General features: G+C 56.6%; 2 protein-coding genes across 9 annotated transcripts; both read left to right on the forward strand.

Annotated features, from left to right (window-relative positions):
- Window positions 1-374: 374 nt before the first annotated feature.
- ADAM33 (ADAM metallopeptidase domain 33) lies at window positions 375-16,097 on the forward strand. Of its 7 annotated transcripts, XM_024743006.1 has the most exons (20): window positions 375-505; window positions 2,967-3,046; window positions 5,359-5,435; window positions 7,401-7,476; window positions 7,674-7,750; window positions 7,837-8,026; window positions 8,270-8,335; window positions 8,422-8,493; window positions 8,655-8,821; window positions 8,905-8,989; window positions 9,077-9,219; window positions 9,746-9,923; window positions 10,036-10,125; window positions 10,367-10,562; window positions 10,708-10,816; window positions 10,900-11,098; window positions 11,193-11,270; window positions 11,354-11,462; window positions 11,538-11,685; window positions 12,490-13,231. In XM_024743006.1, exons 1-20 carry the CDS (start codon window positions 406-408, stop codon window positions 12,521-12,523), a joined length of 2,274 nt encoding a protein of 757 aa, XP_024598774.1. In that variant the 5' UTR covers window positions 375-405; the 3' UTR covers window positions 12,524-13,231. The 7 variants fall into 7 exon arrangements, 5 of the variants coding, with proteins under 5 accessions (XP_024598774.1, XP_024598770.1, XP_024598771.1 ...); XR_003003007.1 differs by lacking the exon at window positions 12,490-13,231 and adding exons at window positions 13,241-13,308; window positions 13,822-13,841 and having other exon boundaries at window positions 7,398-7,476; window positions 7,580-7,750; window positions 8,655-9,219; XR_003003008.1 differs by lacking the exon at window positions 12,490-13,231 and adding exons at window positions 13,241-13,308; window positions 13,819-13,836 and having other exon boundaries at window positions 7,398-7,476; window positions 7,580-7,750; window positions 8,655-9,219.
- Window positions 16,098-16,414: 317 nt separating this feature from the next.
- Window positions 16,415-20,661, forward strand: GFRA4 (GDNF family receptor alpha 4). 2 transcript variants are annotated; one of them, XM_024743206.1, is made up of 6 exons: window positions 16,415-16,492; window positions 18,481-18,827; window positions 18,883-18,991; window positions 19,086-19,220; window positions 19,945-20,036; window positions 20,205-20,661. In XM_024743206.1, exons 1-6 carry the CDS (start codon window positions 16,447-16,449, stop codon window positions 20,283-20,285), a joined length of 810 nt encoding a protein of 269 aa, XP_024598974.1. In that variant the 5' UTR covers window positions 16,415-16,446; the 3' UTR covers window positions 20,286-20,661. The 2 variants fall into 2 exon arrangements, with proteins under 2 accessions (XP_024598974.1, XP_024598972.1); XM_024743204.1 differs by having other exon boundaries at window positions 18,481-18,988; window positions 19,072-19,220.
- The last annotated feature ends 6,342 nt before the right edge of the window (window positions 20,662-27,003 follow it).

Genomic DNA, 27,003 nt, shown 5'->3' on the forward strand with positions numbered 1-27,003 from the left:
ACTGTCCCCGCCTCCCCGCTCTGGTCCTCAAGGGCCCTTCCCGAGGGTCCCCGCCCCATCTCCACTTCCCACCCCAACGAATAGGGGGCCCTCTGAGACCTATGCGGCGGGTTGGCTCGCGAGGGTCTCCCGCCCCACCGAGCTCTAACCCCTAGACGCGACAGGGTGGTCCCGGCTCCCCGAGGGCACACGCCTGCCGGGGTCAGGACTGATGGGCTGAGATGGTGGCGCGAGCAGGCGGGGCTCCGTGCGGGGTCGCGCGAGAAGGGGGTTGCGCGCCAGGATGGGGGTGCGGGAGGGTTGGGAGGCGGCGGGCCGGCTGCGGAGGGCGTGGGTCGGCCGCGATCCAGCCGGGGCGGAGCCGAGAGCTGGGAGCCACAGCTCAGACTCTAGGCGCTCACAGCTATGCGCCCGGGGTATCGGAGAGCTCGAGGGTCGCCGGCGTTGGGGCTGCTGCTGCTACTGCGACTGCCGTGGCCGGTGTGGGGGGCTGAGGCGTTTCAAGGTGAGTGGGAGTGCGCCGCGAGGTCGCTGTCGGGGATGGAGGGTAGGAAATCCCCGGGGATCGCGCGGGGCCAGGAGGACAGGGCATGGGGAGGGTTTGGGAGAGTCTCTGTGGGAATTGCCCAGGGACTCTCAACTGCAGTTGTGCTGGCCTCAGGGCCCAGACTTGCACACTGTGCCCAGATACCCTGTGTCAATGGCGAAGCAGAGTGGCAGGGCCCCTTCCCTTCAAGCAGCCGCTCAGCACCCCCAAACCCCTCTGGATTCTCTGCTGTGGCCCCATCCGCCAGTATGAAGGTTCCTGCACCTTCATCTCCTAGGGTTCAGCGGGCCTCCATCCTCCAGGAAGCCCGAGACCACCGGTGCCCTGGAGTCCCTGTTGCGCTCTCACACTAAGGGACTAGCTGTGGCCTCCACACTCATGCATCATTCCATGTTCACCCCCTCATCCCAGGGCCTTGGGGCAGTGTGTATATTGTTTATGTTGCCTTGTTTGGTTAGATAGAAACGGCTTCAAACAGAAGGTGTCTGTTTAGCAGGGCCCTGGGGGAAGACTGCAGCTCTGTCTCTTCTCAGTTTGACCTCTACAAACTCTGTGAGATGGGGCTGATGAAAACCTCTCCCAAAGGGTGGGAGGATTGGCGGAGTCCTGTACATCAAGTGCCTGACAAGGCGGGCAGGAAGGGCCGGGCAGCCTGGCGACAGTGGGTTCTAGAGCACTGTGCAGGGGTGGGGGGGTGGGCGGCAACAGGGATAGGGTCCTGCCCTGTTCTGGGGCGTGGAGGGGGAGGGATGACAGCTCTCATGCCTTTGGGGATGGTCCCCAGGCATTCCGCTGCTCCCTCCTCTTCAGTCTGGGGTCAGGGGAGGATGAAGGGACCCCTGGGAGGAATGGAGAGGGACTCTATGCTCCCCAACACCACACTGGCTCCTCAGTTTCCACTCCCATCCACCTACTCACCACAGCTCCATCTCTGCCTCCTTGCCCCCGTCAAGGTGCCAATGGCCAGCGTGTGTGCACAGGGCCAGGAGGAGAACCCACACTCACACATGCACACAGGCACACCTTCCCCTCTCCACCCTGGGAAACCCAGGGCCAGCTGGACCTGGTGCTCCACGCCGAGTTAAGTCCTCTCTAGCCTGAGACCGCCCCCACCCCGCACTCAGACCCCTCCCTACACTGGCCCTTCAGCCTCAATTCCAAGGCCCTGCACCTCCCCACCCCCACCCCCATCTACCTGATGGAAACTGCTGATCCATTCAAGGAGGGCTTCTTGGAAGAAGGGGACTTCCTGGAGTGGCTGCGATTCCAGGTCTTTGATGATGGGGTCTGCAGGAGGAGATGGAGAAGGAGAAAGGAGTCGGTGTGACCTGGCAGGAGTTGAGCCACTTCTATGGGCAGCCATCTCAGCCTGGGTAGGGCTGGGGCCAGGGCTGGGAGGGGGTTGGGGAGCTCTCAGTTCTGGGAGCTGGGCTTCCCCAGGGACGGAGGGAAGGCTGCCTGTAGGCTCTGGGCAGCCTGAGGTCTGATTCCTGCAGGGCGGGTGTGGTGAGAGTTTCCGGGGTCCACTTGGCAGGGGGGCTGGGAGCATTCCAGGGGAGCATTCCAGGTGCTTTCTGAGTAATGCTTCGCTCTGGTATTCCTCCTGGAGCCCCCTTTAAGCATTCCCGTCCTGGGAGCACTCAGGCTCTGTCTCCCAAACAAACCCCCCTACTCTTGAAGACACGAGGAGGGGGCTTCTGGGCCAGTGTCCCTGGAAGCCCTAACCCCAGCATGAAGCCCCCAGAGGGAGCTTTGGGCAACATCTGGCTGTTGTTTTTCTCAGATGGTGGGGGAGACACAGGCGTCCTGTCTTCACAGATCTCTCACCCTAAAAGCATCTGCTGCCCAGTCTAAAAATACCCGAAGCTGCCTCCCATTTCCTTTCCCCTCTGTATTAGGGGCCTTGGTCTCTTCCTTGTGATCTTTGACCCCAATTCTCCCCTCCCAAGGTCAGTGGGTCTCCCAAGTGCCCAGCTGAGCAGTTCTTCCCAGGCTCCTCTGTCTCTCTTCTGCCACCTCCCTGGTGGCTCCTCAGTTCCAAGGATGCCTCATGGGTGGCCACCCTTCTCCAGGCTAAACTTTTTTTTTTGGTGGTACGCGGCCCTCTCACTATTGTGGCCTCTCCCGTTGCGGAGCACAGGCTCCGGATGCGCAGGCTCAGCGGCCATGGCTCACGGGCCCAGCTGCTCCGCGGCACGTGGGATCTTCCCAGACCGGGGCACGAACCCGTGTCCCCTGCATCGGCAGGAGGACTCTCAACCACTGCACCACCAGGGAAGCCCCAGGCTAAACTTTTGAGTATTGAAGATGGAGTCTCCTGTTCCTGCCTGCTGACATCCTCTAACTCTATCCCTCTGTTGTCTCCAATTTCCCTATGTCCCTCAGGTTCCCCTCACCCTGTGCTCTGTCCTCTCCCCAGGAAACACCCCTGGAGAGCCAGTCACCCTGCACTGGGTTCTGGATGGACGACCCCGGCACATGGTCACCCTGGAGCAGCCGGTCAGTGCCAGGTCATCCCTTACTCTGCAGAGGCCCAGGGTCTCTCAGCCCCTTTGCCCCTCCCCAGATATCAGCGTGGCAGTTTCGCTGGGGTCCCTAGACCCCCAGAGTCCTTCAGGCCCCTCCCCGAAGGTTTGGCAGGGGCAGGTGGGAGACGTCTAGATGGAGAGAGGCTGCACACATGGAAGTCATTTTCCAGTTTCCTCCACCCCACCTCCTCCTTAACCATCTCTTCCCAGTGTTATTCAGGCCACCTCCACCCCATCAGGCAGAGGTGGGGCCAGAAGCTTTTCAAGGACCTCTTTAAGAAAACACCAAAATATCTTCCTTTTGCGAAGTTTACCAGAACATGTGACCCTGTGGATGAATTGCTGTCCTCTCCAGGACGCTGCCATTTAGGGGCCTGAAACTTGTCTCACTGGCTCACGCCACTTCTGCCCAGTAGTCACTCTCTCCTAGTGCCCCCAAATGCAAGCCCACCCTGTTTTGCTTCTTCTGGATGCTCTGTCCCAGTCTCCTCCCAACAGCCATCCATCACACACTTTCAGAATAACCTTGCCCCCATCTGTATGTGCCACACAGCTGTGCTGCATGGAGACCAACAGCCTTTGTATGCCCATTTCACAGAGGGGCAAACTGAAGCCCAGAGAGGCTGGAGAAACTGCCCAAGGTCACACAGCTCTTTAACCCAGAAGAAACCATTCGCCAATGTTCCCCAAGCCTAGAGCACCCTTTTCATCATGAATTTTCAGGAAAGAGAAGACAATCCACTGTCCAAGCCTGCAAGGAGGAAGGCAGGAGAGCACTGCCGTGTAGGCCGGGGGGCCCCCACAGGCCCAGCAACTCTCAACCTAGGGCCCTCACTGGGTCTCCCAGACCCTCAGGGCCCCCATTCAAGTGGTCAGCATGGTGCCAGCCCGAGCTTTGAGATTGTTCATCACCGGCATAGGGGAAGGGACATCACATGCTGAGACCACCCTGACTGCGGACCTCCCTCTGGGCCTGGCCTGGGCTGTGACCAAATAGGAGGGGAGTGCCAGAGGGAATTTGCTTTCCTCAATTTTTTTGTCCCTGGGAAGACTGCCAAGATGAGGACAGCAGACAGAGTGGCAGGGTGTCCTGTCCCAGAGGCAGGAAACACCTACATTTTAGGTTGGAGACGGAGTGCATGGTGAAGGACAGGGTCACCAGGAGGGCAAGAAATGAGGACAGCAGGAGCTGCAGAGGGACAGAGAGAGAGCGATGGGGGTGGGGCAAGAGGAAGCTTTCCATCTGGGCTGCCTCCTTTCCTCAGTGCAAATCTTTCTCCAATAAAACAAGTGGCATTCCGGCCACATGAGCTCATGCTTGGGGCCTAGGGCGGCCTTTGGCTGGGGGAGGGGACTATTTGCTCCCCACCTGCAGAGGAAGGCCCCCTCCACAAGACTCTGAGCCTCTTGGCCTGCGGCCCAGGCCAGTGCATTGTGGGATAAAAGGGAAGGGCCAGCAAAAGTGGGGGCCAGCATTCCAAGGACACAGCTGCTCTCCAGGAGGCTCCTGGCCCGCTCCAGCTCTGGGCCCCCAGCCAGGGAGTGGACAAAGCGGGCAGATGGGGTATTTCCACAGGGTGGAAATGGCAAAGAGGGTAGGGGAAGGAGAGGTGGGCAGGCTGGCCCAGGCCCACCCTCCTGACATCTAGCCAAGAAAACCAGAGTTTTTCTCTTGGCAAGGCGTGTGAGTCAGTGTTTACCTCACGGGCTCAGTGAAGCAGGTGTGGGGCGAGCCTGCTAGAGGCGTAGGAAAATTTGGGGGGGGCAGCTAGTCAGCATTGGTGGTGGAGGTACTAAGTCTGAATTCTACAGGGAGTGGGGAACAGCAAGGTACAGAAAGGAGAGGTTGTGAGGAGGCCTGAGCCGTGGCTACCCCACTCTCCTGCATCAATGTCTTCAGGACCCCACTCTCCTCCCTACTTAGAGGAAGGCTTCTGGGCATGAAAGAGGAGGGAAGACCAGAGGAAGAGCCCAGTAACCTTGGGCAAGGCATGGCGTCTTTCTGAAACCACTTGTCTCTCCAGGGAGGATGTGGAGTGCACCTAGCAGGCTCTGTCAAATGGCTGCTGTCAGAACAACAAACATTCTGAGTTTGAAAGCACTTTTGCAAGTTCTCACCCCACACCCATCCACACCCACAATGGCAAGCGGGGGCCTTCTGCCCCGTGCCCCTGTGCTCTCCCCATGAACTCCCTTGCCAGTCAGCTCCACATCCTTCCTGCTTCCTGGCAGGCAGGGGACCTGGATGCCCGCCCTCTCAGCCCTACACTCCTTCTTGCCCAGGTCTCGAAGCTAGAAGTGGGGCTGGTGGTCTTGAAGGCTGAAGGCCAGGAGCTCCTGCTAGAGCTGGAGAAGAATCAGTGAGTACCAGGCCGGGGAAAGAGCTGGGAGCCAAGAATAGCCCCTCTCTCTGGGGAGGGTTCAGTGCTGGGGACAGAGACTGATGGGAACCCTAGATGGAGGCTGGATGGGGTGAGAACCCCAGAGGAGGAGGTGCAGGTGACAGGGTAAGTCATGCTAGCCCATGACTGGCTCCCTCAAGGCTGAAGTGGGCTATTGAGGCTGGGTCAGCCCTGCTGTGGGGCACATCTCTCATCCCGGCCCCAGAAACATCTTGTCAGCTTCCTGCCAGGAATGAGTGAGCATCACCTGGTGGGTGCTCACAGGGTGTGCTGAGTCAAAAGAGAATCCAAGATGGACTCCAAAGATGGGCGGGTGCTCCAGGCTTCGGGAATGCCAGGGACAAAGGTACAGTGGCTACATAGGTCAAGGCACATTCAAGAGGGGTTGCCAATTTGTCTGGCTTGCCTGGGGAGTCTCCATCTGAGGGAGGGGAGCAAGGGGAAACAAATTTGGGGAGTCCTAGCAGGGCCAGATCACAGAAGGCCATTTTGGTGCTGAGTGTCCAGGATGGTGCAAAGCCGAAGATTCTGAGCTGGTGAATGAGCAGGCAGAGCCGGGCTGGGGGAGGTGAATGTCTAAGATGGAGCGTAGGTTCGTGAAACCATCTAGACCGTGTTATCAACAGCTGTCATTTATCAAGTGCTTATTTCATTGCAGGCACTGTTCTGAGCACTCTACACATGTTTTATTCTCCCCCATGCACTGGGAACAAACTCAGGTGGAACTCAGGTTCCACCATGCCTAACCATAGTTTCTCTGGGGTTCAATGTCCCCATGTGTTAAAAAGGGTGATCAGGGCTTCCCTGGTGGCGCAGTGGTTGAGAATCCGCCTGCCGATGCAGGGGACATGGGTTTGTGCCCCGGTCCGGGAAGATCCCACATGCCACGGAGCGGCTGGGCCCGTGACCCATGGCCGCTGAGCCTGCGCGTCTGGAGCCTGTGCTCCACAACGGGAGAGGCCACAACAGTGAGAGGCCCGCGTACCGCAAAAAAAAAAAGGGTGATCACATCACCTCCCTCCTAAGGTTGAGTGGGTGGGTGGAGTAGGGGAGCAAAGCTGGAGGAGGAAGTAAGACTGGGAAGTGGAGAAGCAGGCATCACAAGTCTGGGGGCAGTCTGCGGGTAAAGAGGCCAAGGTGAGGTGGGGTGAAGGATTTTCTTTAAAGAAGAGAAATTTACTTATGGTTGATCCATCTTGGTGGGAAGGATCCTGATGAGATGGAGCCCGAAGATGAATTCAATTACTTGAGTGGGGTCTGGAGAAGGAAGGGAGGAGGATCCCTGCTCAGACGGGCAGGGCAGGAGCAGGTGTGGATTCTGTTTTCTCTGGAAGCAGGGGGTGAGCAACAGTGAAGGACAGGTGGGGAGATATGTGGGATCTGGGGGCCTGAGGAGAAGATTTGAAGGAGCTTTGAATGGGAGGAGGTGGGCTAGAGGGTTGTCCAGATGCCCAACAAGGGTAGGCAGCAGCCAGGGCCACCTAGGGAGTTCACACACTTCCTTGGCTCCAAGTCCCACCTCCTTGGCAGTGTCTCCTGACTCCTCTCCTCCTGCCCAGTCTCTTTCTAACACCCCTGACCTGTGGATCCAGCTGCCTGTCACAGGTTCCAGGGGAGCCACAAACGTTCCCGTGTTCCTGTTCCTCCCTGGTGCTTCCCACACGCCCATTTCCACATCTAAGCCATTACCAAGGCTCCTTCCTGACCTTCACCTTGCTCATTCTAGCCCAAGATTTTTCTGAGCTGAGCAATGCACAGTCACTCCTGTCCCTTCCCTAAGACGCACTTCGGCTGCTTCCTAAGTGCTAGCCCTGTGCCTCACTCATAGAGCTACTCAATTAGCTATCAGGGAGGAAGACCAGAGGGCATCCTGGAGGAAGCAGGGCTGGATTAAGTAATTTCTGCAACACTCCCTCCCAGCAGGCTGCTGGCTCCAGGATACACAGAAACCCACTACAGCCCAGATGGGCAGCCAGTAGTGCTGTTCCCCAACCACACGGTGAGATATTTCCATGGACTCTGAGGACAGGGTGAGGAGTGCTGGGGTACGCACCCACCAAGGGCCTCTCCACCATTTCCCCCATTCTCCTCCTGTTCCTAAGGAGAAGCTGGAGCCAGTCCCCCACCACGCTTTCTTTCTTGCCCCTCCCACTTCAGTCCTGGCTGAGATTTGGGGCTGGGTCCTTTGCTCTCCAGGATCATTGCCACTACCATGGGCGTGTGAGGGGCTTCCTGGACTCCTGGGTAGTCCTCAGCATCTGCTCTGGGATGAGGTGAGGAGTTCTGGGGGAGGGGGCTGGGCCTGGGACTAGGGAAAGAGTTCCTTTACTGCCCACCCCTGTACCCCTTTGCACCCTAGGGGCCTGATCACACTCAGCAGCAATGCCAGCTATTATGTGCATCCCTGGCCACCTGGGGACTCCAAAGACTTCTTGACCCACAAGATCTTCCGGACGGAGCAGCTGCTCAGCTGGAAAGGGGCCTGTGGCTACAGGGACCCTGGGGACAAAAGGGACATGACCAGGCTTTCGTGTGCCACCCAGATCAGGGTCAGGAGCACGGGCAGGGGTGGGGGTAGGAATGCAGTATCCAGAGCCCTTTAAAATCAGAAGAGACAGGAATGTGCAGCCCCAATTCAGGGCCTCCTGTCCTGACATTTTTATTTGGAGGCTGAAGGAACAAGTTCTAGCAAAATTTTAAAGTTAACTTTGTGCTTTCTGGGAATTGGGGTTGGTGGTCAGGGCTCAAGCCCAGCAGCCTGCCACTCAGGGTCACCATTGCCGCCTTCCCAGGAGAGGCGGGAGTCCTTGGGGAGCCCGAGGTACCTGGAGCTGTACATAGTGGCGGATCACACCCTGGTGAGAGAAGCCCCAAGGGGGTTGGCAGGCCTGGATGGGGTGAGCTCAGCCCGTCGTCACACGTGGTATTGCTTGCTGCTTTCTAGTTCTTGACCCAGCACCGGAACTTGAACCACACCAAACAGCGTCTTCTGGAGGTCGCCAGCTATGTGGATCAGGTTGGGTCGGTGGGGGGAAGAGCACTTTTGGGGTGACCACGACAGGGGCAGGCTTGGAGATGGAGAGAGGGAACGGAGGGGAAGAAAGAGGGGCGCTCCCATGGAGGAGCACGGGCACCGCGGCGGCCCCCCACTTCAGCCCTGCCCCGCCGCGCCCTTAGATTCTCAGGACTCTGGACATTCAGGTGGCGCTGACCGGCCTGGAAGTATGGACCGAGGAGGACCAGAGCCGCGTCACGTCAGACGCGAACGCCACGCTCTGGGCCTTCCTGCAGTGGCGCCAGGGACTGTGGGCACGGCAGCCACACGACTCGGCTCAGCTGCTCACGTGGGTGCCTCCGACCCCTACGCGGTCCCGGCCGGGCGGCCCGGACTCCCGGCCCGCCCGGTCAAGCCGCGCTCCTCCCTCAGGGGCCGCGCCTTCCAGGGCGCCACCGTGGGCCTGGCGCCGGTCGAGGGCATGTGCCGCGCGGAGAGCTCTGGAGGCGTGAGCACCGTGAGCGCCACCTGGGACGGGAGGAGGAGGAGAAGTGCTTGGGGGTGGTCTCCGCACCCCGCAGTGACCGTCCCCACGCCCTCCCAGGACCACTCGGAGCTCCCCATTGGTGCTGCAGCCACCATGGCCCACGAGATAGGCCACAGCCTCGGCCTCAGCCACGACCCCGACGGCTGCTGCGTGGAGGCAGCGGCGGAGCAGGGCGGCTGCGTGATGGCCGCAGCTACCCGGTACCCGCGCCGGGGCGGGGGAGGGGCTGCAGGACAGGCTCCGCGGGACCTGGGCCTTCCTCAGCTGCACTTCTTTGGGCGAAATGGTTATCCCTCAGTTTCTTCTTCTGTGAAATGGGGATGATGGTAATAGTGCCTGCCCTGAGGGTTGTTTATGAGGCTGAAGTGTAGGGAACGCAGGCAAAGTGGATTCTCACGATATGATAAATTATTTTCGGACAAACTTGCGAGGTTACTCCAACGCCGGGAGGAGCGGCGCTGGGTTGGGATTCGACCTTGGGTCCTGGGCTGCTCGCTCTTGGCGTCACACCCTCCTGCCTCGCGCTCGCCGTGTGACTTTGCGCGAGTTACTTACCCTCTCTGGGCTCTGCCTCTAGAGAATTCTAGCCGCCAGTTGCTCAGGCGGTGTTCGCGCATCCGGCGGCTGCGTAGCCAAGCACCTGTGTGCTGGGGGGAGGGGACTGGAGACGAGCAGGGGTTGGCAGGGGATGGTCCCCGTATGCCCGACGCCCTCCCCCGCTCGTAGGCACCCGTTCCCCCGCGTGTTTAGCGCCTGCAGCCGCCGCCAGCTGCGCGCCTTCCTCAGCAAGGGAGGGGGCGCGTGCCTCTCCAACGCGCCGGACTCCGGGCTCCTAGTGCCCCGGGCGCACTGCGGGAATGGCTTCGTGGAAGAGGGCGAGGAGTGCGACTGCGGCGCCGGCCAGGTCAGGTCCGCACGACCAGCCCCGGGGGACCAAGCTGGTCCCCGCCTGCCCCCTCCCCGGAGGTCTGGGCGCTGCACCCTCACCTGGTCCCTCCTCGCCTTTCCGGCTCCAGGAGTGCCCGGACTCCTGCTGCCATGCCCACAACTGCTCGCTGCGTGCGGGGGCCCAGTGCACCCACGGGGACTGCTGCGCACACTGCTTGGTGAGGGTATGGGAGGCTTGGGGGTGAGGGTTGGGGGCACTTGGGAGCCGGCCTGTTGGTCTTGGCTAATCGGCGCCCTCCGGTCCCCCTTGCGGGTGCTGGCTCTGCTCTGTGCGTGGGTTCGCCTGGACCTCCCCACAGGGCTCTCTCGTGTCCGATTGGCGCTCTCGAAGTGTATCTCTAACTGTTCGTTTTCTCTCTATGCCTCGCCGCCTTCCCTCCACCCGGGTCACCTGCGTAGCTGAAGCCGGCGGGTGCGCCTTGCCGCCGGTCTGCGGGCGACTGTGACCTCCCTGAATTCTGCACGGGCGCCTCCCCCTATTGCCCCCCCGACATTTACCTACTGGATGGCTCGCCCTGCGCCAGAGGCCGCGGCTACTGCCGGGACGGCGCGTGTCCCACGCTGGAGCATCAGTGCCAGCAGCTCTGGGGGCCTGGTGAGACCAAGAGCGCACCCTCCGCCCGCATCCTCGGGTCTGCTCAGTTTAATGCTCTAGGGGGAGGTGGGCGGGGGGAAACTGAGGCAGAAGGGGCGTGGTTCAGGTCTGGGCTGCCCCGCTAGTCCCGCCCATGCTTCCTCAGGCTCCCGCCCAGCCCCGGAGGCTTGTTTCCAGGTTGTGAACTCTGCGGGAGACGCCCATGGGAACTGCGGCCAGCAAAGCGACAGCAGCTTCGTGCCCTGTGCGCAGAGGTGGGGAGCGGAGGGAGGGGAAGCTGGGGAAGAGGGTATGGAGCAACTCCACGCTGTTTGACTACCCTGCACTTCGTCCCTAGCGATGCGCAGTGTGGGAAACTGCAGTGCCAGGGCGGGGAGCAGAGTGCACTGGCGCCACACATGGTGCCGGTGGACTCCATCGTACCCCTAGGCAGCCGCCAGGTGACCTGCAAGGGAGCCCTCATGCTGCCCGGCACCCAGCTGGACCTGCCTGATTTGGGCCTGGTAGAGTCAGGCACCCAGTGTGGACCTAGAATGGTGAGCCCTGCCCACCCGACCCCTCCCTGCCACTTGAGTCCTGCAGGCCAAAGCATCACTCCCCCTCACTGCCCAGTGCACACACTGCCCATAGGTGTGCCAGGAAAGGCGCTGCCAGAACACTACCTTCCGAGAGCTGGAGCTCTGCCTGACCGCCTGCCATGGTCGCGGGGTGAGTGGCCTGAAAGGTGTGTGTGGGGTGACCTTGGAAGTCCCTGATCTTGTGGGACCCTCCGTTTCTCTTTTCCACTGCAGGTTTGCAATAGTAACCGTAATTGCCACTGTGCTCTGGGCTGGGCTCCGCCTTTCTGTGACAAGCCAGGGTTTGGTGGTAGCGTGGACAGCGGTCCTATGCAGCCTGAAAGTGCGTCCATGGGGGGCAAGTGGGGAGGGCCCCTGTGATGCACCTCAGGACTCAGCCATACCCTGTCCTCCACAGACCAGGACACCTTCACGCTGGTGGTGATCCTTAGTTTTCTGCTGCCTCTGCTCCCTGGGGCTGGCCTGGCCTGGTGCTGCTGCCGGCACCCGGAACTCCATCTCCAACAATGCCTTTGGGGCTCAAGGAGGGACCCCATGTGCAGTGGGTAGGCACTGAGGCTAAGGTTCCTGCTCCTCAGAGCTCTGCTGGACCTGGGGCAGCTGGGGTGGGGTCCTCAGGCCTTGCCCCCAGGTGCACAGAGGCAGGCAAAGGCAATGGAAAGAAGCATTGAGCAGAAGGCCCCAGTGGCCTTCCAGTGAAGCCAAAGGCGTGGATCCATGCAGGGCCCTCTACCCTGGTCCCCACTGCTGGGATTCAGTACCTCTTGTCCATATCTTCTTTTCTCCCACCAAGAGGCTGCCTCTTCCTTGACTTTGCCCTGTTTTTTCACCAGCTTATAATGCAATTCCTGCTCCAATGTACCCTTCAAGGCCTCTCCAGCTTCTCTCTCACGAGCTTTCAGCCTTCTGGCATTTCCTCTGCCTAAATCTCTGCTGTTACCCCCTTCAAGTTCCCAATGCAGGGCCCAGCACATCTTTCCTTTCGCTACCATTGGGCAGCTATGGTGCTGGCTGCCCTTGTGCCAAGGGCCTGCCCCTAACCCAGTTCTCCATGACCTGGGATGAGGGTCACATGATACCAAGCATGGTCAGTCTAGGGCTGCCCCTTCACTGGGCGCTGGGCAAGGCATGAGCCCTATGACCACATCTGACACAGCCTAGCCTTGGGAGCGTTCTGGGCAAGCTGAGGGAGAGGGCAAAGTTTGGGCTGGAGATGGAGGAAGAGGGCATCCCAAACAGGGGCAGGGCACCAGCTGATAGGGCCTTGACACAATTAGTGTTGATTGTGGGTCTGTGAGCAGAGGATCAAGGTGGTCAGAGCTTGGTGTGTCATCACTGGGGGCTTACAGGGGGAGCAGCAAACGCATGTCATCAGCCAGGTGAAGTATTGAGGAGACTGTTTCCAAGAGACATCAAAGGAAGTGGTAAGGCCCTGGGAGATGGGATGTGAGCAACCGAGCATAGCTTGGAGTCATCAAGGGCAGCAGGGCCACCCAATGACAAGGAGCACAAATACAGGTACCACTGGGGAAGGAAGTCCGCCCCTCTTTGGGACCTGAGTGATGCCAACATCTGGAGGATGCTGGGGTGGTTCCAGAGCTTAGGAGAAATATCAGGGCTGGAGAGAGGAAGTGTCAGAGGCCCTGGCAAAGCATGAGTCTCATCTGGAGCCTGGACCCCAAGGGCTCCTCTCAGGAGGGAACAGAAAGTGAGCTGGACAGAACAACCTGGGTGCAAGCCTCTGGCTGCAGGGAAGAAGCCCCAGGGTGCCCTACTAACGGTCACTGTCTCAATCTCCTGGCCTCTCATCCACTGCTCAGATCCAAAGATGGCCCATGCAGGGGCCACCCTCTAGGCAGTGTTCACCCAATGGAGTTGGGCCTGACAGCCACTGCAGAGCCCCAGGCCCTGGGTGCGTGAGGCACAGTGGGAGATGGGGAGGGAAGGAAAGGGACAGGCTCTTGTCTTCTGCCTCCTTCCAGATGGGCCCCCTCCTCTCCACTTAGCACCCAGCCACCTTGAGCCCCTGTGCCCCACCCTGCATCAGGGACTCTTGCCACCTATGTTCACAGCACTCTTCCCCCACCTATTGCTCCACAGACCTTGAGAACTCTGTCAACAGCCACCTTGAGAAGCCTGTGCCCCACAGCCCTGCTTGTACCCCCAAGGTAGGTGGGGCCCTCCACTTCCCATTGCTCACCCATCCACCTCTTGCCCCTCATCTCACAGTCCCTTACTCTGAGTTTTTAAAAAATATTTATTTGGCTGCATTGGGTCTTAGTTGCGACATGCAGGATCTTTGTTGTGGCACGTGGGATCTTTATTTGCAGCATGCGAACTCTTAGTTGCGGCTTGTGGGATCTAGTTCCCCGACCAGGGAGCGAACCAGGGCCCCCCTGCAATGGGAGTGCAGAGTCTTAGCCACTGGACCACCAGGGAAGTCCCACTCTGAGGTTTTTGAGCTTATAGTATGGAAATGAGACAGACCACGTGGAGAAGCTGTTGTCTGGGGCCAGATGCTGGAGGCCCCTGGGGCAGGGGAGGAAGAAGTTCTGGCTCTTCTTGGGTCACTGGTTTTCCCTGAGGGAGGACAGGGGGTCCCTGACGCATTACTTGCAGCCTGGGGTCCCAGCCCTCAGGGGATGACGCCCCCCACCCCCACCCCACGTCATTCTCAGCAGGTAGAGTCCAAAAGCCAAGATCCTGTCTCTGGTGAAAAGTGACTCCTGAGATGAGAAGACTTAAAGACAGGTGGCTACTGACAGCCACACCAGGAACTTGGACCCCGCCCCCCAGGGGCGGAGCCAGCGAGTCTGCAGACCTCTTGCACCTTTGGGCAGCTTCGAAATTTTACCGCCACACCACCTACTCCAGGACCCTGGAGCCTCATCAAAATTTGCGCAGTGCTGTCTCCATTCCTTAGGGCTGCGGGATCCTGCTAGGGTACACCCTCCAGCTCAAGCGAGAATCCATCAGTCCCAGGAGGGAAGGTCATGTAGTCACTGACCTCCTGTCACTAGGGGGCGCTGGGTCATGCTGGGCACCCAGAGGGGCCTATGTCCAGGCAGCCTAGGTGTGTCTGCTACACTCACTTTATTCGGACCTAGCTCTTTGGAGGGCAGTGACTGCTGGGACAGAAGCCTGGACTCCAGGGGTCCTACATTTCAGACTGAGTCCACTTCCCTGGAGCCTGGCCCTTGCAAAACAAACAAAATCCTTGGGACCGTCCTTCCTGCCATCTCCTACCCTCTCTTGTCCCTCAGATGCTTCCTCAGCCCCACCCCACTCCTAGTCCTTAGGTGAGGTTTCAGAGAAGCATGGGGCCTGCTGCAGTCCCCTTACTTTGGACATTAATCAGCCTCTCCTCTATTCCACGGGAGGGGACAAAGGAAGCCATTTTCGAAAGGACACCGAAGTAGAAGTCAGAAGAAAGACATGTTGCCCTGGGACTTCTGTCTTTTCTGTCTGTAAATTCAACACCATGGCGCTCCCTGAGGGTGACAAAGGGCGGTGGCTGGTGGGTGGAGCCTCAGATGACAGCCAGGCCCCGTATATATCGGGGCATAGGATGGTGTTGCCTAGCTTGAATGTTCCCTTTGCTCCACCTCTCCTGCCTCCCCTGGACACTCTGAACAGCCATTCACTCTCTCCCCTTGCTTCATGCAAAAGTTGCTGAGTGACCTTCTTTATCAGCTGTTGCTACATAACAAAACCACCCCAAAACTTAGTAGCTTAAAACAATAACCAATTCTGTGAATTGGCAAGTCAGCTGGTGGTTCGATTGGTCTCAGCTCAGCTCACTTATACATGTGCAGTCGACTGCTGGTCACTGCTTCTGGGGTTGGCTGGCTGTTGGCTAGGGTGATGGGGATGAGCGGGCTAGCCCAGGCCTGTTCACATAACAGCTGGGGAGGGTTCTAAGTGAGCAGGACCAGGATTAGAGTGCGACAAGGGAGGCATTCACCGTGGGCACAAAAAGTAATCAAGATAAGAAATATTTTAAGGTAATATTTTTAAAGATCAAAATTAATACAAAAGTCCACGATGAACAAAATATCAAAAATTTAACTAAAGGCAGGATCAGTTACCATACCAAGGCATTTTTGGAGCCTAAGGCAAAAAGAAGAACCAGTAGTTGTGATCCTGAGGCAAGTACCTCACTCATCTCCTCTTGCAGAAGAGTATGTGGAAGCTTGTCAGGCTTCTTGAGAGTCCATGACTGGCACATCTACTTCCATAACATTCTGTTGGCCCAAGCAAGTCACAGGGCCGGCCCAGGTTCCAGGGATTGGGAGGCAAACCCCACCTCCCCTCCAGGGAGGAGCAGCAAAATCATATTTCATAGGGTGTGAAGAACTGGGGAATTTTTGCAATCACCCACTGGCAGCAGAGAAGTAGCCCCAAGGCTCAGGCCTTGCTTTCACTCTACCAGCTGAAGGCGCTGAATGAGACTGTTTGCTAAAGCCCACTCCTGTGTTCACTGTGGGATTCTGATTTATAGAGACGACACAGCAATGAGACAGAGAAGTTAATGCCATTGAAAGAAGTTTTTATGGCTTGCATTTCCCTCGAGAAGGGGGACTGTCCACCATGCAGGGCCACATAGGGAAGCACCCAGTTTGTAAGGAAAGACTGAGGAACTACCACAGATTGGAAGAAACTAAGGTGACAAGACGACCAAGTGCAATGTGGGATGCTGGATGGGATCCTGGAACAGAAAAAGGACATTAGTGGAAAGACTGGGGAAATTCAAAGTGGTCTATAGTTAAGTGTCTTGGACCAACATGAATTTCCTAGTTTTAATAATTGTACTATGGTCAGGTAAGATGTTGATGTTAGGGGAAACTGGGTGAGGGATATAAAGGGAACGCTAGCATTTTTGCAATGCTCTAACTTTTTTGCAAGTCTAAAATTAGCTAATAAAAAGTTAACACTAAAACTATAAGAGATGGAAAAGAACAGTGTTGTTTCATAGAGTTAATGGTTTAGCGTGGGAGAGACAAGGTCTCCTGGGGTTGTTGTGTGGGTGTTGCTGTGTGTGTGTTGGGGGGTGTGGTGGGATCCATCTAGGCACATTCTGGTACCGGACTCAGTGGCTCCCAGATCTGCGTGAAGGCGCAGCCTGGGTGGGGACTCATTGGGGGCGGGGAGTCATTCCTGATGCAAAGGCTCCTCCCCCCCAGAAGAGTGCGTCAGCACAGACACTTGGGTTTCCATATCGTTATGGCTCAGGGGAGCTGCGAAGGAGGCACCTGTCTGACTGGGGCTCTGCCTCTGGTCGTCCTCTCCTCTGTTTGCTGCCCAGCATGGCCAGCTGCTTGGCACCCCCGTTGCTGCTGCTACTGCTTCTAGGTGAGTGGCTGCCTCCTCCCCGAGACCTCTGAACCTTGGCTTCTCTGTCCCTGATCCTCTTCCCTCCTCAAGCACAAGGCAAGAAGGTGATTCTAGGAAAAGCTGAAATGCAGGAAGGGGCACCAATGAGACACCTGTGCTCGAGGTGTGGGGACACAGCACCCTGCCTCCAGCTTTTGGGTCCCACAGAGCCACGGCCTCCTAAGTCTCCCAAGTCTTGCCTTGGTAGCTCTGCCCCAGAAACTTTCTTTTTCCTATTGCCTGCTCTCCCGCCTCTATTACCCTTCCCCCAGCCCCAGCCCTCCACCTTCAGTCTTGCAGCTTCACATTGATTCCTTGCCCTGCATCTTCAGTGTCTCCATGCCATGCATCTGCTGTTCCACCTGCTTGGACTACCCCTTCCTCACCTGGGTCATCGTGGAGGGAGGGGTCACTTTACCAGGTGGTATAGGTTGAGGAGAAAGGAATCTGGCAAACGTTTAAGGCAGAGGAGATCTTGGAGCTGAGATGTGCTGTTTTGAGGGTGAACATGAAGTAAGGGTGCTCCTGGTGGAGGGAAACAGGTAAGCAAAGGAACAGAAGTGGAACCAAGATCTCAGGAGACACTAGGTGCTGCTGTGTGTGGCTGCAGCCTGGGGATGTGAGGGCTTGGCTGGGAGAGAAGGGCAAAGTTTGCCTGCTGCTCTGGAGTCCTGGAAGGGAGGGAAGGAGACTGGAGGGGAGGAAAGGAGAGAGAAAGGAAAGGCTTCCCCCTCTCCTGTCCATCCCGTCCACTCACAGGCCTATTCCAAGCCCTCAATGTCTATTCTACCTTCCTCCACAGCCACCCAAAAGAGATGGCCAGTGCCAGACACACACACACACACACACACACACAGAGAGCGAGATGGGTGTTGAACTTCCCTCAAACTTTGAGGTTGTGAAACTTCCCTCAAACTTTGGTGCCAGAGGCTTCTCACCTGAGCAAGGTTCCTGGAGGCTGAGAGCACCGAGGGGCAGGGGAAGCCTCGTTTTGTGACTGAGGTCCTAGGAAGGGGCTGCCAAGTTCTGACCTCCAAAAACCCTAGCTTGGCTGGATTTAGATGTGGCCCATGGCACTTCTGGATAAAGCTCACCCTCTGCCCAACAGACCCCTGGTGTGTGACTGGGCTGTGCCAGGCACACTCTCTGCCCCCAGTGGAGTGCCCTGTGGCTAAGGACAGAGCCCTGTGGCCTGCCATCTGGAACTTCTCTTGAATCCACACCCTGGCAGCCAGGCCTAAATTGCTCCAGTGCCCAGAGCCCTAGTGGGGAATCTTTTTATCTGGCTGGTGGAGAGTGGAGAGCCCAGGGGGAAACCAGAGTCCATCCAGATGGGGCAGCAACAGTTAGATCGGTGAGGAGGGAGCACCAGAAGAGGATGGAGGGGGAAGACGCAGAGGCAGGGGGCAGGAGGAGGCACAAGAGAAGGTCAAGAAGAAAGGAGAACCTGAAACCTACAGGCCACTCAAAGGGTCTCCAAGGGGGAGGGGGAAGGAGAGGAAAGGAAGAAAGGTCAGGCGTCCCAGCATGTCAGAGCAGAAGAGGAGCGGTGGCCACTGTCCTCAGCACCATTTCTGATAAGTCTCCATGAGTCAGGTCCCCAGAAGCCTTGCTGTTTTCCGCGTCAGATGGGGCCCAGGAGAATGAGAGGAATCTCACGGACCCCTCTTTGGATGGGTGAGGGGTGGTGCCTGCGGAGGGTGGGCCTCAGCTTCTGCGGGAGGCCAGGCCCAGCCTCGACGCGCCCCATCCACCCCAGACGTGCTGCAGGAAATCCCTGACCCCGCCACTGCCCAACTCCACAACGGAAGGTCAGTCAGTACCAGTCGCTCACGCATTCGGGTCACATTCTGCCCACCTCGAGTTTTGAGCACCCCGCATCTTCGGAGGCCCTGACTGGGAGGCGGAGGTGAAGTGTGTGTGAGTAAGGAACGTCAACAACCACAGCCTGCCCGCCGCTCCACCAGGGTCACCGAGCGCTGTCGCACCGAACCGATGCGTGGACGCGGCCGACGCGTGCACCGCGGATGCGCGATGCCAGCGGTTGCGCACCGCGTACGTGGTGCAGTGCCTGGGTCCGGCCGCGCCAGGGAGCTGCCCCCGCGCCCGCTGCCGCCGCGCCCTGCGCCGCTTCTTCGCCCGCGGGCCGCCCGAGCTTACCCACGCGCTGCTCTTCTGCCCGTGCGGCGGCCCAGCATGTGCCGAGCGCCGGCGCCAGACCTTCGTGCCCTCCTGCGCCTTCTCGGGTCCTGAACCGGCCCCGCCCTCTTGCCTCGCGCCCTTAGACGCCTGCGAGCACAGCCGGGTCTGCAGGTGCTGGAGGAGGTGGAGTAGAGGGAGGGGGCGGGGCTGGCGGGTGGGGGGCGGGTCCCACTTACCTCACCTTCCAGGCTTCCTGCGCGCCTGCCCCCAGCAACCTGGACGGCTGCCTTCGAGACCAGATCCCCAGCTGCCTGCGCGCCTACGCCGGCCTCGTGGGTATGCACCACCCAGATCCCTACTGGGGCGGGGGCTCTCCTGGGAATGCCTCTATCCGGGTGGGCCGATTATCCTGCTTTCGGGGTCTCGGCAGGCACCGCCGTCACCCCCAACTACGTGGACAACGCTAGCGCGCGCGTGGCACCCTGGTGCGACTGCGGAGCCAGCGGAAACCGGCGCGAGGAGTGCGAAGTCTTCCGGGGGCTCTTCACAAGGAACCGTTGCTTGGGTGAGGGGCCCGGGCGGGGCGGGAAGGGAGTCCAGTCGGGGCTTTCTGCCCCCTCCCAAGCTGCCTAGCTGGCGCTGAGGAAACTGAGGCCCCCAGAGGCAGCCTTGTAGGCCCACTTACCCCCTCTGCTGTCGTCTTGCCCCTTGGGCAATCTGCGCCCAGCTGGTTCCGGAGGTCAAGTAACAGACCAAAGTAGAATCCTAGGGTAGTCTAGGCTGGTGCCCCTGCGGGCAGGAAGTGGGGGCGGTTAAAACAAGTTTCCGAGGCCCTGGAATGGAACAAGGCGAGATTCCTGCTTCCGCCACGCATAGCCAACTCCCCCCATTAAAGATCTTGCCTTTAGGGTCTGAGTAGCTGGGTGGTTCGCTGACCACTTTGGGAGTTAGAGGGCCTGGGTTTGAAGGCTGACTCTGCCACTTACTTAGCTGAGAGTTAAATTCCTCTAAGCCTTTTTGTGTCCATCTGTAAAATGGGGATGATAATTGTCAGGCTCCTGTGAGGATAGAAGACTACAGTATGTAAGGCACTCTTAACACAATTGTCTTTATTTAGTTATTCCTCGCCCAGCACCTTCCATTCCAAAAGCCTTGCGGACGTCCTATCTTCCCATTTATATCTGGGGAGGGCCCACGCAGGATGCCAAGGGTCTCAGTTTGTCCTTCAGGAGCTGGGCCCTGTGCTAGGGTTTCTCAGCCAAGCCCATCCTGCACCCCTCCCTCCATAGATAGAGCCATACAGGCCTTTGACGGTAGGTGGCCCTCAGTCCTACACGATCAGCTGGACCCCCACCAGGACCCTGAGCACAGCCTCCTACAGGTAGGTTCAGGGAGGGGATGATGAGGTGGCAGCTCCTGCACTGCCTCTTTCCACCCTTCCATGCCAGTTGGGCCTAGATGGAGGCGTGAATGGCCTGGGATAGTGGGGGTGGCAGAGAGCAGAGCCAGGCTTTTGCCTCAAGTTCATACTCTGCTCTCATCTGCCAAGGTGTCCTCTGCAGATGCGTCCCTGGAGGGGAGCTCCATGCTCTCCGTGCTCCCTGTTCTGGTTCTCCAGCCCCTGCTCTGATGAGAACAGCAGACCTTGGACAACAGCCAACTGTCCCACCTTGCCTGGGATACTGGGCCTCATTGGTGACCTACTGCCCCACTGAAAAGGGACTGGCTTAACTCCCAAGCTGGCCCCAATGCTCTTGCCCTACTGCCCTTTGCAGGTCTGGACACTTTTATCATGCTTTAAGGGTAGACTTAAACAGACTTGTAGGCAAAACTCCCTCTGAACAGACTTGTAGGCAAAACTCCCTTTACTACTCCAGCCGTCATGGCATCCTCCCAGTTAGGCACCACCCATCATGATAGCCACCTGCACCCCATAACTAACGTTGTCAGAGTGTTTCCTGTCCACGATATGCTGCTTGTGGGACACCACCTAGAGTGAGAATCCAGTTCCCTACATTGCACTGGTCATATGGCCATCTTCCCAGTGGTTCAACCTGGCACTAGGAATGGCATCCATAACTCAATAAATCCATGTGCACTGAGACTGGCCTTGCTTTCATGTGATCTGTGTCCTGGGAGGCTGGAGACCAAGGTCAGCCACAGGGTATGCCTCTGCTGGCCTCCAAGAACTTGGGTGGCCTCAGAACCTCTCCAGGCATCATCTTCTCACTTGTGGATGCTGAACTGAATCACCTCTCAGGTCCTAGTGGCAGGGACTTTGGTTGCTTTTGTTTATTCTTTCATTCTCTGCTAGTAATCAGATAAACACAGTACATGTCCCAGCCTCCCTTGCAGTTAGGGGGTGTTCATGTGACACATTTCTGGCCAGTGAGTGAAATTCACAGATAAGGCTTCCCGGAGAGCTCTTTAAAAAGGAACAGACTTGCTGACTGGGCCCTTTAGCCTCTGGCCTCAACCCTCCCCTTTTCTTGCCCCAAACTTGGAGGCAATGCCTGGGAGCATGGGCACCATCTTGAAAGTGGAACCATATGACATTGTGGCTCACCAGCCCGTCTACCTTCCTCTGGACTTTATTATGTGAGAAACATGATACCCCTAATTTGTTTAAGCCAGTTTCTCCCCAGGTGTCTGTTATTTGCAGCCAAACATAGGCCCTGATTGACACACTTCCACTTATGGTGTTCCTGGGAGCCCCGGGATCACCTGCTGTTCTCACTTAGGGAAGCCCTACCTCCGTGCACACAGAGCCTCGCCCTGATAGACACTTGAAAGAGGGGCGATGGTGGTTTTGTGTTTTGATTTCTGCATAATTTATGTTTCTGTCCACGTGGAGCGTCAAATTCTTTCCTTGAGCTGAGGGAAATTTATCATAAAGCTTTTTATAAACACTGTGTGGCCAGTGTGGACCCAGAGAATGCCAAGGGCATCGTGTTAAATTGCAGTTCTGTGGAGGAGTTTTGGGCGGAGAGGGCAGAACAATGGGGGCAAGGTACTAAGCCTTCCTCAAAAGCTTGGGACTCCTGATGAGTTAACGTGTCTCTGGACTGCTCCTTCTCAAACTTGGTTGAGATTTGGCAGGGACTGTTGCCAAACCTTGTCTCCCTGTGCACCGATGCTGAATAGAAATATGGAGACAGAGATTTGGAAGATAAGAAATAGAGAGGCTTTTTTCTTTGCCAGGCAAAGGGAAGACACAGTAGGCTAGTGCCTCAAGAACTGTGCCCCACCTTCCTTGGGGAATTACAGGGATTCTTATAGGGGGAGTTCACAATCCTGAAGTGAGTGATAAGGATCAAAATACTGAAGTTCTTGCATTCTTCTTGCATTATTTCAAAACAGCCACTGCTGGCGTCAGGCAACCCAGTAATTGGGTCTATTAGTCTCTGGGTTATCAGCCTGCAACCTCCTTTCTGAAATGCAGACAGCTACAAGGGGTGATTTGCTACAAGGGAGTGCAGGATGTAATTCACATAGTGTTAAAGAGTGATAGGTTAGGACTTTCCTGGTGGTGCAGTGGCTAAGAATCTGCCTGCCAATGCAGGGGACACGGGTTCGAGCCCTGGTCCAGGAAGATCCCACATGCCGCGGAGCAACTAAGCCTGTGCGCCGCAACTACTGAGTCTGTGCTCTAGACCCCGCGAGCCACAGCTACTGAGCCCGTGTGCCACAACTACTGAGCTTGTATGCCACAACTACTGAAGCCCATGTGCCTAGAGCCCGTGCTCCGCAACAAGAGAAGCCACTGCAGTGCGAAGCCTGCACATGGCAACGAAGAGCAACCCCTGCTCGCAGCAATGAAGACCCAACACAGCCAAAAAAAAAAAAAAAAAAAAAGATAGGTTAGCTTTGTGAAGTACAAATCTAGTTACACACTACAGATTAGTAACACTTAAAATAAAACTAGGAGTGATTAACTCTTTCAGGCCAGGTTATGTTTCTTCTCTAGCCTCTTCACTGTTCCCTTTATTTTCCTTGTTCTCAGGAGAGGGAAAACATTTTTAATTTTGCTGTAACAGGATCACAAGACAGGTTGAAGTGGAGGCTTTTGGTGCCTTGCTCAGAACTCTCTGGGCTAGTGCAACCCATCCACAAGCTGCTGGGGATGTTGGCTGCTAACACAGCTCACAGCTGACCCCTTTTCTAGAAGAAGTGCCTATAAGGTTACACTCTGCTCCCAGAGGTGGCCAGTGACTGACTGAGGCAGGAGTTCAGAGGCTTGGCCTGCGTGCCTCGGGGGATAGTTATGTGTGCCAGTCATGCTTCAGAGTTCCCTCTGGGATCAGGCTGAGGCTGGATCCCAGCTGAGACCACATCCTACTTTAGCTCCTTCCCCTGCCCACTCCTGCTTTCCTCACTTAGAGGTTCCCCTGAGGGCACTCCCTCCAATAAATCATGGTCTGAGAATCCCTGTCTTGGGCTTCACTTCTGGAGAACCCGACCTAAGCCACAGGGGTTAGGTACAGACCACGCCGAAGCCCAGGCCTGGGGCTGTCCTGACCAGAAAAAGAGCCACTGGCTCTGAGACTGTAGTTAACAACTCATACCAAACCCACAGACACTGCACGGGGCAGCTGTCAACCAGCCTCCAGGTTCAGCCAGTAATCTCCTGATTGGAACCAAACACAGATCAAACTGGCTTGGGCATCTGAGCAATTTGGGCTTCAGGTACAGCTGTCTCCAGGGGTTCAAATGATGTTACCCCTGCTGGTCTGTGCTCCCCTCTGAGGCCAGATAGGCTCTCACCACAGGGTAGGCAAGGATGCTACCAGCAGCCCCATATCTACAGTCTCTCCTTTAGCACTCTTCAGCAGAGAAAGGCGCTTCTCTTTCCAAGGATTTGTGGCCTGGAGAGTGATGTCAGCCCACCAAGATCACATGGAATGGGAAGGACAGTTTTCCAGTGGAAAAAGGAGGGGTGTTGGACAGAGCGAAGCTCAGAGTCTAACCTGTTCCCACTTCACAAAGGAGGAATGTTCTCAGCCACCTACACCTGTGTGGGAATGGACACCTGGAGCAGAGTGGGGGTGGGGTGGGGGTGTGTGGTCAAGTGAAAGCATTGCCTTGCCCTGTTTACCACCACTGTGTGGTAGCCCAAGCACACAATGCTAAGTTATGTGCTTTATGTGAGAGTGTGTTAAACTCTACTACTTCCATTTTTTACTCAGAGTGAAATATAGGCATATGCCTTTCAAAAGACTGGGAAGATAAAAGTGAGTGGAACTTAATGAAAAATAGCAAAGTTGTTCCATAGCAGCTGGCTGTCTTCCTTCAGTACTTCTCTCCAGCTCAGGCATGGGGTTTAATCAAATGGAGCCTCTAACATCAGACAACGTGCAAGGAAAATAGGCTTCCTTGTTGAGTGCAGGGGGGAAAATGAAAGGTCACAGGGCCCCCGTGTCAGCCTGCCTTTCTGGTTTTTTTTCCCAGAGTGAACATTTCCTGTGGGAGGCTTGAGGCTGTCTGGGGCATGGACCTAGCCAACTCTGGAGATAGAAGCCAAAAGGAGGGACAAGGCCCTGTGACATGCAGAGGCCATCGTCTTGCCACCTCTGGGACAGTTGACTTTTGTAGGGTTTTGTTGCTGTAATGGGCTGAATGGTGGCTCCAAAGATTTGTCCTTACCCTAATCCCTGGAACCTGTGGATGTTACCTTATCTGTAGGCAAAAGAGTGAATATTACCTTCTATGGCAAAAGGTGTGATTGAATTAAGGATCTTGAGAGGAGGCACTTATCTTGGATTATCAGAGGGAGCTGTAAATGCAGTCTTGTGCATCTTTGTTAAAGAGAGGCAGGGGGAGATTAGATAGACATACAGAAGAGAGGGTGCTGTGAAGACACAGGCAGAGACAGGAGTGATGTGGTCACAAGCCAAGGAATGTGGGCAGCCACCGAAGGTAGGAGAGGCCAGGAACGGATTCTCACCTAGAGCTTCTGCTCTAGGGGGAGCGCAGCTCTGCTTACACCATGATTTTGGACTTTCGGCCTTTAGAGCTGTGAGAATAAATTTCCGTCATTTAAAGCCACCAAGGTTGGGTAATTTGTCACAGCAGCCTCGGGAAACTAATGGAGTTGTCTAAGGTGGTCTGAGTTTGGTTTCTGTCGCTTCCATGTAAAACGGTCCTGACTCGTAACGTGTAGAGAGAGTCTTGCCAAACACCTCAAAGCTGAGTCCAGTGGCCCCCACAACCATGAAAGGGTCCTGCCTTGCTCCACATCTGAGTATTGGCCTCTGTGTCCTGCCAGGTAGCCTGCTTGCTATCACTCTCTCACATGCATTCTGGGAAACTGTAGTCCTGGCCCTGGCCTCATCCCCGTGGCTGGGTCTCTGTTAGCTGTTGTCAACACTGAGCCTCTAGCTGGCAGGTGGCTAAGGATGGGACAGGCAGAAGGGCAGGTGCTGGAAGCATCCATGGATTTATGAGTGGAAACTTCATGGTTCATGAATGCCCGCTCTGGCTTGGAGCCTGTTGTCTAAGGTGCAAGGTTGGTACGAAGCACTGCCCCCCTCCTCTCTCCACCCACCCCAATTGAGTCAGGTGCGGCCAAACTCACAGAACTGGCTTATCTTTACAGGAATTGTGGACACTGGTGGGTGAAATTTCCAGAGGCAGGAAGGAAGGGGCTATGCAGGGCTTCAGGAGAGGTCCCCAGCTGGATGGCAACTTGCCAGTAAGCTTGGCTTGCATGTAAAAGGAGGCAGATATGTGGCCCTGCCTTGTTGGGTTGCAGGCCTGGGAAGGCCTGGGTTGAAGGATGTCTTGGAAAGCTGTCCTGCCAGGGACATGTCACCCCACACCTGAAGGAGCCTCCAGTCCAAGGCAGAAGATACAGAGGAAAATCAAGATGAGTATATGCACAAGAAGATAAAACATGTACAAAACCTCAGAACCTGAGCCCTCCAGGGACTAGGATTACGCAAATGAGGAGGAAAGACCTACAGCGTATGCAAACGGGCCCCAGCAGCCAGGGTGGATCCCCAGCTCCCTGTGCAACATGCTTCATACAGTCATCAGGATCATCTAGTCTAGTCCCTTCCTCAGGTTGGGGACACAGGATGCAAGAGAATCCTTGCCAGGCATGTCACACAGCTAGTAATACAGGGCTGCAAGGTGTATGTCTGTTCAGATGCAACCCACAGAGATGTGTGGGGCTGGGGACTCAGATAGTAGAAGTGACATTGCAGTTGGTGACAGAATTTTTCAGGCCCACCAACTAAATCATAGTGGTGCCCCTCTGAATGCAATAATCAAATTGCCCCTCGTCTTTCCAAGATGTCCCCTAGGGGAAGCTCTGTACCGCTGAGAACTACTTTCCTGCAGGACCTGGCTGGCCCCAACTCCTACCACTGCTCTTGGACCCATTTTGCCCCCACAGCCCCCATGCCTTGCAGCTGCTCACACCCAGCAGGCACGCTGCCTCCTCAGGGCCTCTGTACCTGCTGCTCCCTCTACTTGGAGTACTCGTGTCCCAGGTGTCCATGTGCCAGCTCCCTCCTTCAGTGAGCTCTACCCTGCTGTCACCTTACCACAAGAGCCTTCCCCAGCTCCCCCAGCACACCCCCCAGCACTGTCTACCCCAACCCCTACCCCATCCTTGATTCACAGAAATTATTACCTGACCTTGTCTTTATTTTTGTCTCTCCTACTAGATTGTAGACTGCACCAGGACAGGGATTTGGTCCGCATTGTTCACTGTTAAGTCCCTGGACTCCAAACAGTGCCTGGCCGACACACAGTGGCCAGATGGGCAGGAGGAGGATGGCCGACACACTGCAATCACTGGCCTACAGGGACTTTGAAATCCTGCCGGGCCCTGCCTCGAGGTGGGAGAGGTTCCCGACCAGGCCCAAATCTGCTCTCTGGCCACATCTGAGGTGGCACTGGGTGGTGGGCCCGCCTTGCACAGCTTTCACAACCATCTCCCGCCTGTGGGTGGTTCTAATTAAGACTCTCGATAGTCACAGGGTTGGCTGTTCTCATTTTTTTATGGTCAAGCTAATGGTTTTCTTGGCAACATAATTCCCTCAGAAACCTACGCTTTTTATTTATTTACCAGGCAGGCCCAGGGTCAATGACAGCATTCCTGGTTCTTTCCTGGGCACAGTTCTCAGGTTCGCTTTATTTCTCTGCTTATCCACATGACTCCCCCTCAAGATGATGGCCTTAAGGTTATGAGGCTCAAGCAGGAAGACCACACCCTCTATGTGATTCTTACTCGGAGGCCAAGTCACTGTCTCCCTGGGTCTTTTTTTGCTCATAAGCATGTCTTACTGTTTGGAGACTGGAAGCAAGACTACTTGGCTTTTCCAACACTTCACAACCCTGGA

The sequence above is a fragment of the Neophocaena asiaeorientalis genome, unplaced genomic scaffold (assembly GCF_003031525.2).
Source record: "Neophocaena asiaeorientalis asiaeorientalis breed wild unplaced genomic scaffold, Neophocaena_asiaeorientalis_V1.1 scaffold82, whole genome shotgun sequence".
Taxonomy (NCBI): domain Eukaryota; kingdom Metazoa; phylum Chordata; class Mammalia; order Artiodactyla; family Phocoenidae; genus Neophocaena; species Neophocaena asiaeorientalis.

Bases quoted from the DNA above. Each gene is read 5' to 3' on its own strand.
- GFRA4 (XM_024743204.1), top strand. From the start codon at position 16,447: ATGGCCAGCTGCTTGGCACCCCCGTTGCTGCTGCTACTGCTTCTAG. The intron at 19,221-19,944 runs GTGAGGGGCCCG...CTCCCTCCATAG, and splicing joins CACAAGGAACCGTTGCTTGG to ATAGAGCCATACAGGCCTTT. The intron at 20,037-20,204 runs GTAGGTTCAGGG...TCATCTGCCAAG, and splicing joins CTGAGCACAGCCTCCTACAG to GTGTCCTCTGCAGATGCGTC.
- ADAM33 (XM_024743002.1), top strand. From the start codon at position 406: ATGCGCCCGGGGTATCGGAGAGCTCGAGGGTCGCCGGCGTTGGGGCTG. The intron at 8,027-8,269 runs GTCAGGAGCACG...CCGCCTTCCCAG, and splicing joins CGTGTGCCACCCAGATCAGG to GAGAGGCGGGAGTCCTTGGG. The intron at 9,924-10,035 runs GTCAGGTCCGCA...TTCCGGCTCCAG, and splicing joins GCGACTGCGGCGCCGGCCAG to GAGTGCCCGGACTCCTGCTG.